Source organism: Procambarus clarkii, chromosome 53 (assembly GCF_040958095.1).
Source record: "Procambarus clarkii isolate CNS0578487 chromosome 53, FALCON_Pclarkii_2.0, whole genome shotgun sequence".
Classification (NCBI taxonomy): Eukaryota; Metazoa; Arthropoda; class Malacostraca; order Decapoda; family Cambaridae; genus Procambarus; species Procambarus clarkii.
In genome coordinates this window covers 7,952,168-7,972,660 of record NC_091202.1, presented here as the reverse complement: position 1 = coordinate 7,972,660, position 20,493 = coordinate 7,952,168, and the positions used below count along the sequence as shown (strand labels likewise).

The 20,493-nt window shown below is 43.4% G+C and overlaps 1 protein-coding gene across 1 annotated transcript in view; it reads right to left on the bottom strand.

Annotated features, from left to right (window-relative positions):
- Window positions 1–16,051, bottom strand: part of LOC138352320 (probable glutamate receptor) — a 308,857-nt gene extending 292,806 nt beyond the window's left edge. The window contains exon 1 of the mRNA XM_069304701.1: window positions 16,003–16,051. Coding sequence (XP_069160802.1) covers window positions 16,003–16,051 — 49 coding nt within the window. The remainder of the gene's footprint in view (window positions 1–16,002) is intronic.
- Window positions 16,052–20,493: the final 4,442 nt, after the last annotated feature.

The window sequence follows — 20,493 nt, the reverse complement described above, 5'->3', positions numbered from 1 at the left end:
TATATATATATATAAATGTATATAAATGTATATATATATATATATATATATATATATATATATATATAAATAAATGTATATATATATATATGTATATATATATATATATTGTGACGGTAACGCGTTGGTGTTCGGCTGTTTAAGGCTAGGGGTATGGCCTCGTCACATAGTTATAAAAAAAAAATAGAAAAAACTGGAACTTCGTCTGTGGTAAGGTAAGGAGAAGACACACAAAACACAAGTAAACTTTAACAATGAAATTTTAATTACGTTAAATAAATCAAAACATGAAAATAATGCACAAACAAATATGTATAATAAAATCAATGAATCAAAAATAATAAGAATACTTAAATGACACAATGAAAAGTTACGTTAAGGCAAAATAACAAGAAGTGCAACAAAAGTTAAGTGGGAGGTGCTGGAATATTGGCTTAAAGCCACCACTCTTCTCAGTACACGCTAGAGTCTAGCTGGGAGGAGTGCTGGCCACGAAAGCACTGAACATTCTGAGGACTGATGTTGGGGCGACCCCAGACATCAGGTAGTATAGGGGGGGGGGCGAGGCAGGTGCAGCCAGACCGGCGACCAATCAGCGGAGCCGTAGCGATCAACGGGTAGTTTGGTGGTTGGAGTTCGAACAGGTGGCTGGCTGCATACGTTTTGCTCACCCTGGCAAGCCTTGCTGGTGTTGTTGTCGTTGTTGGACATTTCTTCCATAGTCTTTTTATATAATTGTGAAGACGTAATTATGGAGGGAAGAGCAGGCTCAATCTCTTGAAGGAGATTATCGTCACAACTCTCCCCCGAAGCCTGCGGTTCTGGAAGAAGTACGTCGTTATGTGGTGGAGTATTAGATGGAGTTGCTTCTACTTCATAAACTCTGGAGAGATCATGGGCTAAGATGTTGTCAGATTCTTGGTATAGCGTGTCTCCAGGTTGAATTTCTGCAGTTAGCAAGCCCATAGTAGAAGACGTTGAGATGAGAAGTGGGCGTGCTGCAGGAGGTGTAGGGTGGTGTGGTCCGTATTGATGGTGGACCGAGCACTTTTCAGGTGTGGAGTGAAGTGCTGAAGCTTCAGGATGAGGAAGAGTAGCTCCTTGCCAATTGTTCCGTCGTTCCTTGTAGCAGTAGTCGCTGACAGGTGTATTCTTCTCGCCTCGTTGCTGCATCACGACACCACCATCGTCGGTACCATTGGCGTCGACATGGAGGATGTAGGGCTTATCTGACGAGGTGAGAGTGGAATTAGAAGAGGGCATAGGAGCACGAGTATTATCCTGAAAGCATTTGGGAAGATCATTAAGGATTTTGGAATTAGAAAGCGCCGACTCCTTGTCAGTGCTTTCGGGAGAAGAAGCTGGGATGGTCTCACTGGGGATGTAGGGTTCTGTGAAGGTAGAACAATTAATCAAGACAGTGGGAGGAGTACCATTATATTGCTTCAGGAGGTTGACGTGGCACAGCTGGGTCTTCCGCCGCCTATCTGGAGTCTCTATGACGTATGTGTTGTTGCTTCTGCACTCTTTGACGCAGTAGGGTCCTGAAAATTTGTTTTGTAAAGGTGAACCTGGGATAGGGAAATAAGCAAGGACGAAGTCTCCCGGCTTGAATTTTCTTACTTTGCTGGTCTGGTCGTAATGAGTCTTCATTCTCACCTGGGCTTTCAATAGATTATCATGGGCAAAGCGGTGGACTCTCTCTAGAATGTGCTGAAGGTTTTGAAGAAACTGGGGCACATTCTGATGCTCACTGAAGGTGGCATCTCTGAGAGAGTCTTTGAAAGCCTTAAGGGGAGTATGGCACTTACGGCCGTAGAGCATCTCATAAGGAGATACTCCTAGGGACTCATTGGGGAGACTTCTGAAAATACACATTATTAGGTCAATCTGCTTATCCCAATCCTTTGAGGTTTCACTACAAAACTTTTTCAAGAGTGCTTTGATGGTCTGATGACTACGTTCAAGAGAACCCTGTGAAGCAGGATGATAGGGGCTGGACAATACCTGTTTGATGTTGAACTCCTCCAGTGTCCTTTTGAAGAGATCACTGGTGAAGTTGGTGCCACAGTCACTTTGAATCTCCCTGGGAAATCCGTATTGAGTGAAGATCTTCAATAGATGTTTGATAACCGTAGCAGCCGTGATGTTCTTCACTGGAACTGCTATGGGAAATCTGGTGGTAGGACACAGGATGGTTAGGATGTAGGCGTTACCTGAACTGGTCCGAGGTAAAGGACCAACACAGTCTATTATGAGTCTGTGGAAAGGTTCCGCAGGCACCTGTATGGGAATCAGTGGTGCTCTGGGAAGGGAGACGTTCGGTTTGCCTGCCATCTGACATGTATGACACTGTTTTACGTACTGTTTGACGTCGTTTACCATACCTGGCCAGTAGTAGTCTTGACGAATCCCATGGTAAGTCTTGTTGAAGCCGTAGTGGGAGAATGCTCCGTGGGCCAGGTGTAGAATAGTGGGCCGCAGGCTGGTGGGAATCACAAGTTGTTCGATGTTGGCCCAATCGTCCTCCTCCTTCAGTTTACTGGGTCTATATCTGCGGTAGAGCAAGTCGTTCTCTAGGAAGAACCCAGGAATACTGTCGGGTTGAGTCTCAGCCTGGAAAAACAATGGTGTTAAAGTAAGATCTTCCCTCTGCAACTTACGGAACTCCAACTTGGTCAGATGCGGGGGTAGTTTCTGAGGATCTTGAGGGACAGCGGTAGCAGTAGAGTCAGCTGGCTGTGGACGTGCGGCTTGTGCACGGGTGGTCACGAGAACCGGAGGAGAAACTTCATCACTCTCTTGAACCTCTGCTGGAACATACTCAAGAATAGGGTTTCTGGGCACAGAGTTACACACCTGGGGTTTGTCCATGACGATCAGGTTGGTCGGTTGCAGGTCTTCTGCCAAGTCGTTGCCTAGGAGAAGTTGCACTCCAGGCATGGGAAAAGGCTTTTCCCTGACGGCGACTTGGACTTCCCCGTTCACGTAGGGACAATCCAGGTGGACTCTGGCGAGAGGGTATGGAGTGGTAGCAGTGAGGTCAGTGATGAAGACTGTTTCCCCGGTGTAGACTATGTTGGGCACAGCCGACTTCAAGATGATCGATTGTAGAGCCGCTGTGTCCCTCAAGATCTTCAATTTGAAACGTCCCTCCGGATTTGAACCGTTGGCAGAGACAGTTCCAGTATACAGGTGGTTACTGAAAAGAGAAAGATCATTAACATCAACACCAACATTCATCACAGGCTTACCGGACTTAGGAGGAGTTGGTTTGGGTCGTTGTTGGTCAGTGGTTCCCTTGTATTGAGACTTACCACACTTGTCTATGGTATGTCCATAGAGTCTACAATACTTGCAGTACAGTTGTGAACCAGCTTGATCGGGGCTCACCTTCTCGTAACTGTACCACGACTTCTTACTGGAGGATGGTTCAGGTGTCAGCCGGTGGATGAGGCTGTAAGTGTCAGCCGACTTAGCACACTTCAGGTAGTCGGTTTCTTCTTTATCCGCTAAGTAGAGGCGGACAGGAGGCGGCACACGTCTCAAGAATTCTTCAACAAGCATCAGGTTGACGAGTTCTGTAAAAGTAGAGACATGTGCTGCTTCCAGCCATTTCATGAAATACCTCCGTTTCGTGTTAGCAAACTCAAGGAAGGTAGTGGTACTTGCCTTCAGGTGGTCACGGAATTTCCTTCTATAACTTTCAGTAGAGAGGAGGTAGGCGTCCAACACTGCTTGTTTCAGAGTGTAGTAGTCATTCTCAGACGCCAAAGTACTGAGTGTGACTGCAGCTCTACCTGTAAGATGGACTCTGAGAAGTGTGGCCCATTGGTCGACAGGCCAACTGAGTTGATTAGCAAGGGTTTCAAAGGTGGTGAAAAAAACATCAACTTCTGCTTCTACAAAGGATGGCATTAACTTACTTGCATGTGATATATTAAAACTGACGGGAAGATTGGCAGTAGCTTGCTGGCGTTGAGTGAAGTGTGAAGTTTCCAAGGAGATTTCGCGTTGACGACACTCTAGAGCCAGAGTCGCTTGTTGCTTGTCATGTTCGCGTTGCATCTCCAACTCGCGTCGTTTGGTTTCAAGCTGTACTCGTTCCCGCTCCTGGAGTAGTGCAACCTCACGTTCTTGTTCGTCTCTCCTCAAGGCAGCTTCACGTTCTCTGAGGGTGATTTCTCGTTCTTGTTCTTCCCTCCTCAAAGCAGCTTCGCGTTCTTGTTCTTCTCTTCGTATGGCAGCAGCTCGTTCTTGTTGTTCGAGGGCTTCCCTTTGCTGCTCACGTTCAATCTTGGCCAGCTCTAGTTTGAGTTTCAGCGTTGCCAAATCAGTTTTATCTGCAATATAGTAAGTTTCATGAGTTTCAGAGTCTATCTTACCTTGCTCTAAATAGTAATCCAGCAACAGGTTGTGTAGGTCATTTTTGTTGGCTTGGTAGGGAACTTCTAGTTGATACTCATGTGCAAGAGTTTGTAATTCAGTCCTCTTGGCACGACTTAAAGTCCCTATTTCACCTGCTGGATTTGCACGGAAAGTTTGGAGACGAAACATGGTGAAATTAGCAAATAAAGGTACACGAATGTTCAGTAGTGAAATGTCAGAAACAGGACAACGTGGCAACTGGTACCTATCCTGTGTGATCTTTAACAATTAACGTTAAGTGAAAGATATTAAATGATTAAATTAAATCAAGGGCGCAGGAAATCTTGTACCCGGTACTCATGTAAGAGAATAAGGGCAAGAAAATCCTACTAACAAATGAAACAAAGTTTCGAAAACAAATGAAACAGTTAAATGCTTCAAAAGTAAAATTGGTAGTCCAAGGATGTAGGCATACCTTGCCAAGTCTCTATAGGACATAAAGCAAGTTTTTCCCACTGAATTTAATATGATACTTACAGAATTAGCGAACTTTTGTGCTCTGAAAAAATAAGCTAATTCCCTACCGTTGTATGTATCATCATCTCTGACTGACGTGTAGGGGTGCGAGGTGTCAACTGGTGACGAGAACTGCTGCTGAGGTCCCAATTCAGCAACTAAAGTTCGAGCTAGAGGAACTATGGCCCTCTTTGTCCTCCTACAGTCAGATTGCAGAAGATTGGGTACTCTTGACCCGGGGCAGACCACAGTACCAGGGTACCAATATGATGATCTGTCAGAATGAGAAATATTCAAGGGACATAGATGGTAAATACGAGTAATAACAAGGAGGGAGAGATGACCAATTAAGAGTATGACTGCGGCCTACAGTCACCACGTAATCCAAAGTTGTCTCACCTTCACTATATGTTACTCTCGTAATGCACAATACACCGCACCTTATAAAAATGAAATTGAATGAAAAATAGTAAAGCTACGTTAACAAAGTTAAATACGCTTACCATAAATTACCACTTGGCACCAGTACCTGAGTGAAGCTCCTAGGACAGGCCCCCATATAACTTGTGACGGTAACGCGTTGGTGTTCGGCTGTTTAAGGCTAGGGGTATGGCCTCGTCACATAGTTATAAAAAAAAAATAGAAAAAACTGGAACTTCGTCTGTGGTAAGGTAAGGAGAAGACACACAAAACACAAGTAAACTTTAACAATGAAATTTTAATTACGTTAAATAAATCAAAACATGAAAATAATGCACAAACAAATATGTATAATAAAATCAATGAATCAAAAATAATAAGAATACTTAAATGACACAATGAAAAGTTACGTTAAGGCAAAATAACAAGAAGTGCAACAAAAGTTAAGTGGGAGGTGCTGGAATATTGGCTTAAAGCCACCACTCTTCTCAGTACACGCTAGAGTCTAGCTGGGAGGAGTGCTGGCCACGAAAGCACTGAACATTCTGAGGACTGATGTTGGGGCGACCCCAGACATCAGGTAGTATAGGGGGGGGGGCGAGGCAGGTGCAGCCAGACCGGCGACCAATCAGCGGAGCCGTAGCGATCAACGGGTAGTTTGGTGGTTGGAGTTCGAACAGGTGGCTGGCTGCATACGTTTTGCTCACCCTGGCAAGCCTTGCTGGTGTTGTTGTCGTTGTTGGACATTTCTTCCATAGTCTTTTTATATAATTGTGAAGACGTAATTATGGAGGGAAGAGCAGGCTCAATCTCTTGAAGGAGATTATCGTCACAATATATATATATATATATATATATATATATATATATATATAAATATATATATATATATATATATATATATATATATATATATATATACATATACATATATATATATATATATATATATATATATATATATATATATATATATATATATATATATATATATATATATATATTTATATATATATATATTTAGGGGTACCACCACTGGTTTAATTAAAGGGACCCACATCCTCGAAGAAGAAAATAAATAGTGTTCAGAGAAGATCTTGTGGATTCTCACTGAATACTTTAATCTTTTCCTCTCCTACCACCCCTATTATTTTTTTTTTTATTTGATTTTATTGTAATGCTACAGTTTACAGAAAGCACACACTTATATAACATTATACCAATCAGTGTTCGAAGACTTCGTCCAGCTCCTCGGGGGTCGGGTGCGTACCCAAGATACAGCACGCATTTCCCCGGTATATTTCCCGCACGGTATACATATATATATATATATATATATATATATATATATATATATGTATATATATATATATATATATATATATATATATATATATATATATATATATATATATATATATATATATATATATAACTGAAAACTCACACCCCAGAAGTGACTCGAACCCATACTCACAGAAGCAACGCAACTGGTATGTACAAGACGCCTTAATCCACTTGACCATCACGACCGGAGAAAATGAGGTGATAGCCGAGGCTATATGAACCACCCCACCGCCGGCACTCAGATAGTTATCTTGGGCATAGCATTTTACCAAATCACCTCATTCTTTGGGGCACACGTGAGGAACACAAATGCGAACAAGCCGGAATGGTCCCCAGGACATATGCAACTGAAAACTCACACCCCAGAAGTGACTCGAACCCATACTCCCAGAAGCAACGCAACTGGTATGTACAAGACGCCTTAATCCACTTGACCATCACGACCGGACAAAGTGAGGTGATAGCCGAGGCTATATGAACCACCCCACCGCCGGCACTCAGATAGTTATCTTGGGCATAGCATTTTACCAAATCACCTCATTCTTTGGGGCACACGTGAGGAACACAAATGCGAACAAGCCTGAATGGTCCCCAGGACATATGCAAGTGCCGGCGGTGGGGTGGTTCATATAGCCTCGGCTATCACCTCATTTTGTCCGGTCGTGATGGTCAAGTGGATTAAGGCGTCTTGTACATACCAGTTGCGTTGCTTCTGGGAGTATGGGTTCGAGTCACTTCTGGGGTGTGAGTTTTCAGTTGCATATGTCCTGGGGACCATTCAGGCTTGTTCGCATTTGTGTTCCTCACGTGTGCCCCAAAGAATGAGGTGATTTGGTAAAATGCTATGCCCAAGATAACTATCTGAGTGCCGGCGGTGGGGTGGTTCATATAGCCTCGGCTATCACCTCATTTTGTCCGGTCGTGATGGTCAAGTGGATTAAGGCGTCTTGTACATACCAGTTGCGTTGCTTCTGGGAGTATGGGTTCGAGTCACTTCTGGGGTGTGAGTTTTCAGTTGCATATGTCCTGGGGACCATTCAGGCTTGTTCGCATTTGTGTTCCTCACGTGTGCCCCAAAGAATGAGGTGATTTGGTAAAATGCTATGCCCAAGATAACTATCTGAGTGCCGGCGGTGGGGTGGTTCATATAGCCTTGGCTATCACCTCATTTTGTTCGGTCGTGATGGTCAAGTGGATTAAGGCGTCTTGTACATACCAGTTGCGTTGCTTCTGGGAGTATGGGTTCGAGTCACTTCTGGGGTGTGAGTTTTCAGTTGCATATGTCCTGGGGACCATTCAGGCTTGTTCGCATTTGTGTTCCTCACGTGTGCCCCAAAGAATGAGGTGATTTGGTAAAATGCTATGCCCAAGATAACTATCTGAGTGCCGGCGGTGGGGTGGTTCATATAGCCTCGGCTATCACCTCATTTTGTCCGGTCGTGATGGTCAAGTGGATTAAGGCGTCTTGTACATACCAGTTGCGTTGCTTCTGGGAGTATGGGTTCGAGTCACTTCTGGGGTGTGAGTTTTCAGTTGCATATGTCCTGGGGACCATTCAGGCTTGTTCGCATTTGTGTTCCTCACGTGTGCCCCAAAGAATGAGGTGATTTGGTAAAATGCTATGCCCAAGATAACTATCTGAGTGCCGGCGGTGGGGTGGTTCATATAGCCTCGGCTATCACCTCATTTTGTCCGGTCGTGATGGTCAAGTGGATTAAGGCGTCTTGTACATACCAGTTGCGTTGCTTCTGGGAGTATGGGTTCGAGTCACTTCTGGGGTGTGAGTTTTCAGTTGCATATGTCCTGGGGACCATTCAGGCTTGTTCGCATTTGTGTTCCTCACGTGTGCCCCAAAGAATGAGGTGATTTGGTAAAATGCTATGCCCAAGATAACTATCTGAGTGCCGGCGGTGGGGTGGTTCATATAGCCTCGGCTATCACCTCATTTTGTCCGGTCGTGATGGTCAAGTGGATTAAGGCGTCTTGTACATACCAGTTGCGTTGCTTCTGGGAGTATGGGTTCGAGTCACTTCTGGGGTGTGAGTTTTCAGTTGCATATGTCCTGGGGACCATTCAGGCTTGTTCGCATTTGTGTTCCTCACGTGTGCCCCAAAGAATGAGGTGATTTGGTAAAATGCTATGCCCAAGATAACTATCTGAGTGCCGGCGGTGGGGTGGTTCATATAGCCTCGGCTATCACCTCATTTTGTTCGGTCGTGATGGTCAAGTGGATTAAGGCGTCTTGTACATACCAGTTGCGTTGCTTCTGGGAGTATGGGTTCGAGTCACTTCTGGGGTGTGAGTTTTCAGTTGCATATGTCCTGGGGACCATTCAGGCTTGTTCGCATTTGTGTTCCTCACGTGTGCCCCAAAGAATGAGGTGATTTGGTAAAATGCTATGCCCAAGATAACTATCTGAGTGCCGGCGGTGGGGTGGTTCATATAGCCTCGGCTATCACCTCATTTTGTTCGGTCGTGATGGTCAAGTGGATTAAGGCGTCTTGTACATACCAGTTGCGTTGCTTCTGGGAGTATGGGTTCGAGTCACTTCTGGGGTGTGAGTTTTCAGTTGCATATGTCCTGGGGACCATTCAGGCTTGTTCGCATTTGTGTTCCTCACGTGTGCCCCAAAGAATGAGGTGATTTGGTAAAATGCTATGCCCAAGATAACTATCTGAGTGCCGGCGGTGGGGTGGTTCATATAGCCTCGGCTATCACCTCATTTTGTCCGGTCGTGATGGTCAAGTGGATTAAGGCGTCTTGTACATACCAGTTGCGTTGCTTCTGGGAGTATGGGTTCGAGTCACTTCTGGGGTGTGAGTTTTCAGTTGCATATGTCCTGGGGACCATTCAGGCTTCTTCGCATTTGTGTTCCTCACGTGTGCCCCAAAGAATGAGGTGATTTGGTAAAATGCTATGCCCAAGATAACTATCTGAGTGCCGGCGGTGGGGTGGTTCATATAGCCTCGGCTATCACCTCATTTTGTCCGGTCGTGATGGTCAAGTGGATTAAGGCGTCTTGTACATACCAGTTGCGTTGCTTCTGGGAGTATGGGTTCGAGTCACTTCTGGGGTGTGAGTTTTCAGTTGCATATGTCCTGGGGACCATTCAGGCTTGTTCGCATTTGTGTTCCTCACGTGTGCCCCAAAGAATGAGGTGATTTGGTAAAATGCTATGCCCAAGATAACTATCTGAGTGCCGGCGGTGGGGTGGTTCATATAGCCTCGGCTATCACCTCATTTTGTCCGGTCGTGATGGTCAAGTGGATTAAGGCGTCTTGTACATACCAGTTGCGTTGCTTCTGGGAGTATGGGTTCGAGTCACTTCTGGGGTGTGAGTTTTCAGTTGCATATGTCCTGGGGACCATTCAGGCTTGTTCGCATTTGTGTTCCTCACGTGTGCCCCAAAGAATGAGGTGATTTGGTAAAATGCTATGCCCAAGATAACTATCTGAGTGCCGGCGGTGGGGTGGTTCATATAGCCTCGGCTATCACCTCATTTTGTTCGGTCGTGATGGTCAAGTGGATTAAGGCGTCTTGTACATACCAGTTGCGTTGCTTCTGGGAGTATGGGTTCGAGTCACTTCTGGGGTGTGAGTTTTCAGTTGCATATGTCCTGGGGACCATTCAGGCTTGTTCGCATTTGTGTTCCTCACGTGTGCCCCAAAGAATGAGGTGATTTGGTAAAATGCTATGCCCAAGATAACTATCTGAGTGCCGGCGGTGGGGTGGTTCATATAGCCTCGGCTATCACCTCATTTTGTCCGGTCGTGATGGTCAAGTGGATTAAGGCGTCTTGTACATACCAGTTGCGTTGCTTCTGGGAGTATGGGTTCGATTCACTTCTGGGGTGTGAGTTTTCAGTTGCATATGTCCTGGGGACCATTCAGGCTTGTTCGCATTTGTGTTCCTCACGTGTGCCCCAAAGAATGAGGTGATTTGGTAAAATGCTATGCCCAAGATAACTATCTGAGTGCCGGCGGTGGGGTGGTTCATATAGCCTCGGCTATCACCTCATTTTGTCCGGTCGTGATGGTCAAGTGGATTAAGGCGTCTTGTACATACCAGTTGCGTTGCTTCTGGGAGTATGGGTTCGAGTCACTTCTGGGGTGTGAGTTTTCAGTTGCATATGTCCTGGGGACCATTCAGGCTTGTTCGCATTTGTGTTCCTCACGTGTGCCCCAAAGAATGAGGTGATTTGGTAAAATGCTATGCCCAAGATAACTATCTGAGTGCCGGCGGTGGGGTGGTTCATATAGCCTCGGCTATCACCTCATTTTGTCCGGTCGTGATGGTCAAGTGGATTAAGGCGTCTTGTACATACCAGTTGCGTTGCTTCTGGGAGTATGGGTTCGAGTCACTTCTGGGGTGTGAGTTTTCAGTTGCATATGTCCTGGGGACCATTCAGGCTTGTTCGCATTTGTGTTCCTCACGTGTGCCCCAAAGAATGAGGTGATTTGGTAAAATGCTATGCCCAAGATAACTATCTGAGTGCCGGCGGTGGGGTGGTTCATATAGCCTCGGCTATCACCTCATTTTGTCCGGTCGTGATGGTCAAGTGGATTAAGGCGTCTTGTACATACCAGTTGCGTTGCTTCTGGGAGTATGGGTTCGAGTCACTTCTGGGGTGTGAGTTTTCAGTTGCATATGTCCTGGGGACCATTCAGGCTTGTTCGCATTTGTGTTCCTCACGTGTGCCCCAAAGAATGAGGTGATTTGGTAAAATGCTATGCCCAAGATAACTATCTGAGTGCCGGCGGTGGGGTGGTTCATATAGCCTCGGCTATCACCTCATTTTGTTCGGTCGTGATGGTCAAGTGGATTAAGGCGTCTTGTACATACCAGTTGCGTTGCTTCTGGGAGTATGGGTTCGAGTCACTTCTGGGGTGTGAGTTTTCAGTTGCATATGTCCTGGGGACCATTCAGGCTTGTTCGCATTTGTGTTCCTCACGTGTGCCCCAAAGAATGAGGTGATTTGGTAAAATGCTATGCCCAAGATAACTATCTGAGTGCCGGCGGTGGGGTGGTTCATATAGCCTCGGCTATCACCTCATTTTGTCCGGTCGTGATGGTCAAGTGGATTAAGGCGTCTTGTACATACCAGTTGCGTTGCTTCTGGGAGTATGGGTTCGAGTCACTTCTGGGGTGTGAGTTTTCAGTTGCATATGTCCTGGGGACCATTCAGGCTTGTTCGCATTTGTGTTCCTCACGTGTGCCCCAAAGAATGAGGTGATTTGGTAAAATGCTATGCCCAAGATAACTATCTGAGTGCCGGCGGTGGGGTGGTTCATATAGCCTCGGCTATCACCTCATTTTGTCCGGTCGTGATGGTCAAGTGGATTAAGGCGTCTTGTACATACCAGTTGCGTTGCTTCTGGGAGTATGGGTTCGAGTCACTTCTGGGGTGTGAGTTTTCAGTTGCATATGTCCTGGGGACCATTCAGGCTTGTTCGCATTTGTGTTCCTCACGTGTGCCCCAAAGAATGAGGTGATTTGGTAAAATGCTATGCCCAAGATAACTATCTGAGTGCCGGCGGTGGGGTGGTTCATATAGCCTCGGCTATCACCTCATTTTGTCCGGTCGTGATGGTCAAGTGGATTAAGGCGTCTTGTACATACCAGTTGCGTTGCTTCTGGGAGTATGGGTTCGAGTCACTTCTGGGGTGTGAGTTTTCAGTTGCATATGTCCTGGGGACCATTCAGGCTTGTTCGCATATATATATATATATATATATATATATATATATATATATATATATATATATATATATATATATATATATATGCCTAAGGCACAACTCTCCTAAACACGAGAGTTAAGTATACAACTTTAGAACACTTTCCCACCAGGAGACTCGAACCCTAGCCAGCACAGAAGCCTTCCAGCAACTGGCATAACAGGTACGCCTTAACTCGCTCCACCACCCGCTCAGACCCTTAAAAGAGATGGTAATTTCGGAGTATTTAAATACACCAAAGATCACCACCTCCCAAGAGCACTAGAGCAAGTGAGGGGTCATTTAGACGTTAATTTCATCAAGTCCCTGTTAATATGGGAAGACACAGTGTCTATGCTTAAGGCACAACTCTCCTAAACACGAGAGTTAAGTATACAACTTTAGAACACTTTCCCACCAGGAGACTCGAACCCTAGCCAGCACAGAAGCCTTCCAGCAAATGGCATAACAGGTATGCCTTAACCCGCTCCACCACCCGCTCAGACCCTTAAAAGAGATGGTAATTTCGGAGTAATTAAATACACCAAAGATCACCACCTCCCAAGAGCACTAGAGCAAGTGAGGGGTCATTTAGACGTTAATTTCATCAAGTCCCTGTTAATATGGGAAGCTACAGTGTCTATGCTTAAGGCACAACTCTCCTAAACACGAGAGTTAAGTATACAACTTTAGAACACTTTCCCACCAGGAGACTCGAACCCTAGCCAGCACAGAAGCCTTCCAGCAACTGGCATAACAGGTACGCCTTAACCCGCTCCACCACCCGCTCAGACCCTTAAAAGAGATGGTAATTTCGGAGTATTTAAATACACCAAAGATCAGCCTTAAGCATAGACACTGTGTCTTCCCATATTAACAGGGACTTGATGAAATGTAACTTGATGGGTTACAATGACTGCATTATGTGTGGCTTACATTGACTGCATTATGTGTGGGTTACAATGACTGCATTATGTGTGGCTTACATTGACTGCATTATGTGTGGGTTACAATGACTGCATTATGTGTGGCTTACATTGACTGCATTATGTGTGGGTTACAATGACTGCATTATGTGTAGGTTACAATGACTGCATTATGTGTGGGTTACAGTGACTGCATTATGTGTGGGTTACAATGACTGCATTATGTGTAGGTTACAATGACTGCATTATGTGGAGGTAACGATGACTGCATTATGTGTAGGTTACAATGACTGCATTATGTGGAGGTTACAATAACTTCATTATGTGCTGGTTACAATGACTACATTATGTGTGGGGTTACAATGACTGCATCATGTGGAGGTTAAAATGACTGCATTATGTGTAGGTTACAATGACTGCATTATGTGGTGGCTACAATGGCTGCATTATGTGTGGTTACAATGACTGCATTGTGTGTAGGTTAAAATGACTGCATTATGTGTAGGTAACGATGACTGCATTATGTGTAGGTTACAATGACTGCATTATGTGGAGGTTACAATGACTGCATTATGTGGTGGCTACAATGACTGCATTATGTGGTGGCTACAATGACTGCATTGTGTGTAGGTTAAAATGACTGCATTATGTGTAGGTAGCGATGACTGCATTATGTGTGGGTTATCTGCCCAAAATGTCCCAAAATCCATAACCTAAACAGTCTGCAGCAGTGGAATAGTCAGAAGTGGAAAACAATGTCAATACCATGTTGGGTAATGATCAAGCGTGTCAAGTGCACAGCAGCATAGGTTGACATAGCATAAAATGTCTAGTGCACCAACGAATCACATTAACGTGATGCATGTAATCCTCGTCATGGCTGCTATTTAATTTGTCAAGAAGTGTGAACATTGCCTTACCAGTAAACGGTGTAAGTTGCCTGACTTCCCCCGCACACACACAAGGCAGCGCCCAGGAACACCTTACCAGAACACGGTGTAAGCTGCCTGACTTCCACACACACACACACAGGCAGCGCCCAGGAACACCTTAACAGTACACGGTGTAAGCTCCATGACTCCCACACACACACACAGGCAGCGCACAGGAACACCTTACCAGTAAACGGTGTAAGCTGCCTGACTCCCACACACACACAGGCAGCGCCCAGGAACAACAGAGGCTCGACAATCATCATCGTTCCAGCACCACTGATGAGCAAAATACCTCCTTAATTTTATATTGAAAGCACTTAAAGGCAATGCCAAAAAACTGACACACAAGGAAACATCACACAATAAACAAGTTTTCAAACCTTTTTTTTTGTTCAATATTTGCTATAAGCAATATTAGAAACCACCATTATCTAATACATAAATTATATAACATTTGAGGACAACCAAATTGGACACAAAATTTATAGAACATAATGTTTTCAGTAAATAAAATAACTACGGTACAATATAAACACAAACGTTTAAACTGGTCAGAAAAACTGATTCTGATCTTAATAAATGTACTCCAGAAACATGATGACATTCAAGCTTAACTTTTTAAAATATCCTTGAAGACTAAAAACACGAAACGTTTACTGGAGATTTGACATTTGTTACCTCTCTCGAATGAAATGTTATTACCCACTTCATATCTATACTATAGACATGATGTCTATACTATATATAGATATGTCTGTCTGTCTGCTCAAAGTTGGAGGACATACCCTTGAGTCTAGGCTCACCCTAGTTGGCAGAGGGAATGGTCTGGGGTTCAGGATGAACATCCGGGGTCGCCAGGATTCAAATGGTAATAGCTTGCTAGAGCCACATTCAGATCCCCACGACGTTTATTGGCACTACCCGCTAGCTACACAACGACAAATTTAACAAGAATTTTTTCTTATGGAAATATATACACCATTATTCACTGATCTAGGAGAAATTAACAGAAGTTTTCTGCTGTCGATAATGTGCCCGTAATTACCCAAAATAGACGATTCTTCCACAGCTTCAAAGGTTTCCCAGGCCACTGTCCTTTATCAGAGTTAGGGGTAACTATGATAACAGTGTGGTGACAAAGGCCATTAAGCTCCTCTCAATGGCGACTACCCACATATTAGACAATTATATATTTTATACAAGAAAGAGAGAAATAGAAAGAGATATAGATAGAGACCGCGCAAGAAAAGACAGGAACACAGACACAGAGACAGACTGCTTCTATGTCTGAGAAGCAAAAGAGGAATTTGTGGTTTAATAGGGCATGTATGGAAGCAAAGGAACTAAACAAATAGGCGTGGAGGAACAACCGAAAAAACAGAGCACCAGAGAACAGAGAGAGATACTAGAGCCAGGAATGATCGAGTATCTCAGTGTGAGAAGAGAAGAAGAGAGACAGAATGAAAATGACAGCAAATATAGTCAAGTCCGAACCAAAACTGCACAATAGTCACACCAGGAAGAAAACAACGGCGAAATAACAGGTGATGAAACTGCGAACTGGTGAGGATAGGTACACAGAGAAAGACAAAGAGGTGTGTGAAGAACTCAAGAGATTCCAGGTCTTCACAATGGAATGGGAAGTCCTTGAGCTAGGGGAGGTAGCAGTAAACCAGGCAGCCTTAGAAGGATTCGAAATTACCAGATATGATGTTAAGAATCACCTGTTGGATTTGGACATGAGAAAGGTTCTTGGACCGGACGGAATCTCACCATAGGTATTGAAAGAATGTGCAAAAGCACTTTGCTTACCACTCTCCATGGCGTATAGTAAGACACTGGAGATGGGGGACCTACCAGATATATGGAAGATAGCTAATGGAGTCCCAATATACGAAAAAGAAGCAAGGCAAGAGGCACTGAACTACAGGCAAGTGTCCCTAACTTGCACACCATGCAGTGTGATGGAGAAGAGCAGGAGAAAAAACCTAGTAACACATTTGGAGATTAGGGACTTCGTGTTCAGGGATAGTATTTCTTGCCTCACAAGTTTAATAGAATTCGACAACGAGGTGAAAAAGACTAAGGAAGAAAGAGAAGGTTGGGATGACTGAATTTTCTTGGACTGTCGGAAAGCCTTTGACACAGAACCCAATAAGAGGCTGGTGTATAAATTGGTGAAACAGGCAAGAGGAACTGGTAGGGTGCTCCAGTGGATGAGGGAGTACCTAAGTAATACGCAGCAAAGAGTTACTGTGAGGGGTGAGACCTTAGAGTGGCATGAGGTCACTAGCGGAGTCCCACAGGGTTCTGTACTCGGACCTATCCTGTTTCTGATATGCATAAATGATCTTCCAGAGGATATAGGCTCATTCATCTTAATGAAGCTGATGAAGCTAAAATTATGAGAAGGATTAAGACAGAGGAGGACAGCATGAGGCTTCAAGATGACCTGAACAAATTGAAGAAGTGGTTCAACAAATGGCTGTTAGAGTTTAACCCGAGCAAATGTAAAGTAATGTATTCCTGAAATTCTTAAAGAATTATCTAATTGGCAGGAGTTTCAAATTTAATGTGTATAGGAAACCTACCAATGTGTGCTCGTGTGTGCATTACTACTCTAACCATCATAATAAGGTCAAGAGGGCATTTTTTCTGTCAAGTTTCTTAGAGCCATAAGGGTTTATAGCCGTGAATTATTTTATAAGGCAGTCCCCGTGGAGAAGTTGCACCATACGCCATCTCAAATTAAGGGTTATATAAGAGGCAGATGCTGTGTGCTTACCGGTATATTCCCTGACAATTTGAAGGATCTCTGGGCACTGAACTACAGTGCATAACTTCTGGGGTGTGAGTTTTCAGTTGCATATATGCCTGGAGACTGTTCAGGCTTGTTCGTATATATATATATATATATATATATATATATATATATATATATATATATATATATATATATATATATATATATATATATATATATATATATATATATATATATGTCGTACCTAGTAGCCAGAACGCGCTTCTCAGCCTACTATGCAAGGCCCGATTTGCCTAATAAACCAAGTTTTAATGAATTAATTGTTTTTCGACTACCTAACCTACCTAACCTAACCTAACCTAACTTTTTCGGCTACCTAACCTAACCTAACCTAAAAAGATAGGTTAGGTTGGGTAGGGTTGGTTAGGTTCGGTCATATATCTACGTTAATTTTAACTGCAATAAAGAAAAATTGACCTCATACATAATGAAAAGAATAGATTTATCATTTCATAAGAAAAAAATTTGAGAAAATATATTAATTCAGGAGAACTTGGCTTATTAGGCAAATCGGGCCTTGAATAGTAGGCCAAAAAGTGCGTTCTGGCTACTAGGTACGACATATATATATATATATATATATATATATATATAAATATATATATATATATATTTATATATATATATATATATATATATATATATATATATATATATATATATATAGATATATATATATATATACATATATATATATATATACATATATATATATATATATATATATATATATATATATATATATATATATATATATATGTCGGCAACTGGCACGCGTCTCACACCACACGCCCTCCGAATTGCTGTGGCCCTCCGCCTTGCTGCCCCAATCCACACCAGATATAGGTGTATTTGCGGCGAGGTGGTGGCTGACAGGTACGGCCACCATGGCTTACTCTGCCAAAGCACAGGGGGATGGCACTCGAGGCACAATGAAGTTAACGACATCATCAAGAGGAGCCTCACCACAGCTGGATGCCCAGCTGAAAGAGAGCCCCGTTACCTAATGCCCCGTAACTCTGATGCTCTTATTGGTCGCCCGGATGGTATCACAGTGAACCCCTGGAAGAATGGCAAGCAGTTGGTATGGGACTACACGTGCGTATCAACCCTGGCTAACACCTACATTAACCTCAGTGTTGCACAACCAGGTGGCGCTGCCACCCACAAGGAAGCAGCCAAATCCCGTAAGTATAGTGAACTGGATCACCACTACAATTTTGTCCCCATTGCTTCTGAGACACTTGGCGCCTGGGGTAAAAGTGCTACCAGTTTTTTAAAGGAACTGGGTTCTAGGCTCATTGAAACAACAAGGGACCCAAGAGCTGCAAGCTTTCTTTTCCAGCGCCTCAGTGTGGCGATACAGAGGGGAAATGCGCACTGCATCCAGGGTTCCTGCCCGCCATCTGAGGAGCTGGAGGAACTCGACAACCATCAACTCGATAACCATCTTTGTAACCCATATGTAACTCCTTTTTTGTAACAAAGTTCAAATAAAGTAAATATATATGTGTACATACAAAAGAATGGGGGTGGTAGGAGAAGATAATATTAGTGTTCAGTGAGAAACCACAAGGTCTCCTCTGAATACTTTTTATTTTCTTCTCCGAGGCTATGGGTCCCCACATTGGCACCAGAGGTGGTAACCTCACAAACTTTTATATATATATATATATATATATATATATATATATATATATATATATATATATATATATATATATATATATATATATATATATATATATATATATATATATATATATATGTATATATATTATTAAATAGGACCGACAAAGTAAGATTAATAATTCTAACACGAATATTCTCAATGTTTCTTACATTTTTCTTAACTGTTGATGGTAACTGAAAAATCAATTCTCCAAAATTCATTTTTATTTCTAGTCTGACGCGACACTTGAGCGGGTTTCGTAAAACTTATTACATTTTCAAAGACTTTAGTTTGCACACACACAACCATAATTGAACAGAGCTTAAACATCTTCGATTTTTTATACCTGCATTTGGGTGAGGTGATATGTTACAACAGTTTTGGATGAGGTGAAAACAAACTTTCAACACAAGACAGAACACGAAACTATGGGTATAATATTTTGTAAGTTAAAGGGAAGAATGGAAGTAACTGCAAAGGGCCTATTGGCATATATTTCTTGATGCTTCTATATTGGTGCGGAGTCTTGAAGTGGGTAGAATATAGTTGTGCATTAATTGGCTGTTGATTGCTGGTGTTGACTTCTTAATGTGTAGTGCCTCGCAGATATCTAGCCGCCTGCTATCGCTGTATATATCGATGATTTTCGTGTTTTTTGTTAAGACTTCTCTGGTGATGGTCTGGTTATGGGAAGAGATTATATGTTCCTTAATGGAGCCCTGTTGCTTATGCATCGTTAATCGCCTGGAAAGACATGTTGTTGTCTTGCCTATATACTGAATTCTTTGAGGCTTACAGTTCCCAAGAGGGCATTTGAAGGCATAGAAGGACATTGGTCTCTTTTAAAGCGTTCTGCTTTGTGTCTGGAGAGTCTCTCATGAGTAGGTTTGCTGCTTTCTTGGTTTTAAAGTAGATCGTCAATTGTATCTTCTGATTTTTGTCTGTAGGGATAACGTTTCTATTAACAATATCTTTCAGGACCCTTTCCTCCGTTTTATAAGCTATGGAAAAGAAGTTCCTGTAAAATAGTCTAATAGGGGGTACAGGTGTTGTGTTAGTTGTCTCTTCAGAGGTTGCATGGCGTTTCACCTTCCTTCTTATGATATCTTCAACGAAACCATTGGAGAAGCCCTTGTTGACTAGGACCTGCCTTACCCTACAGAGTTTTTCATCGACTTGCTGTCATCCTGAGCTGTGGCTGAGAGCACGGTCGACATAGGCGTTAACAACACTCCTCTTGTACCTGTCTGGGCAGTCACTGTTGGCATTGAGGCACATTCCTATGTTTGTTTCCTTCGTGTAGACTGCAGTGTGGAAACCTCCGCTCCTTTCCATGACTGTTACATCTAGGAAGGGCAGCTTCCCATCCTTCTCCATCTCGTAAGTGAAACGCAACACAGAATTCCGCTCAAATGCCTCCTTCAGCTCCTGCAGATGTCTGACATCAGGTACCTGTGTATAAAATGTCGTAAACATACCTACAGTATATGGCCGGTTTCAAGTTCATGTCGACTAAGACTTTTTGCTCGATGGTACCCATTTAGAAGTTTGCAAACAGGACACCTAGGGGGGAACCCATGTCGACCCCATCTACTTGCTTATACATGTGCCCATCCGGCTCAAGAAGGGTGCCTCTTTAGTACAAGCTTGGAGTAGTTTCCTTAGAATGTTTTCTGGTATGTCAAGAGGTATGCCTCTTGACATACTCGAACCCTAGCTAGCACAGAAGCCTCACAGCAACTGGCATAACAGGTACGGCTTTAACCCA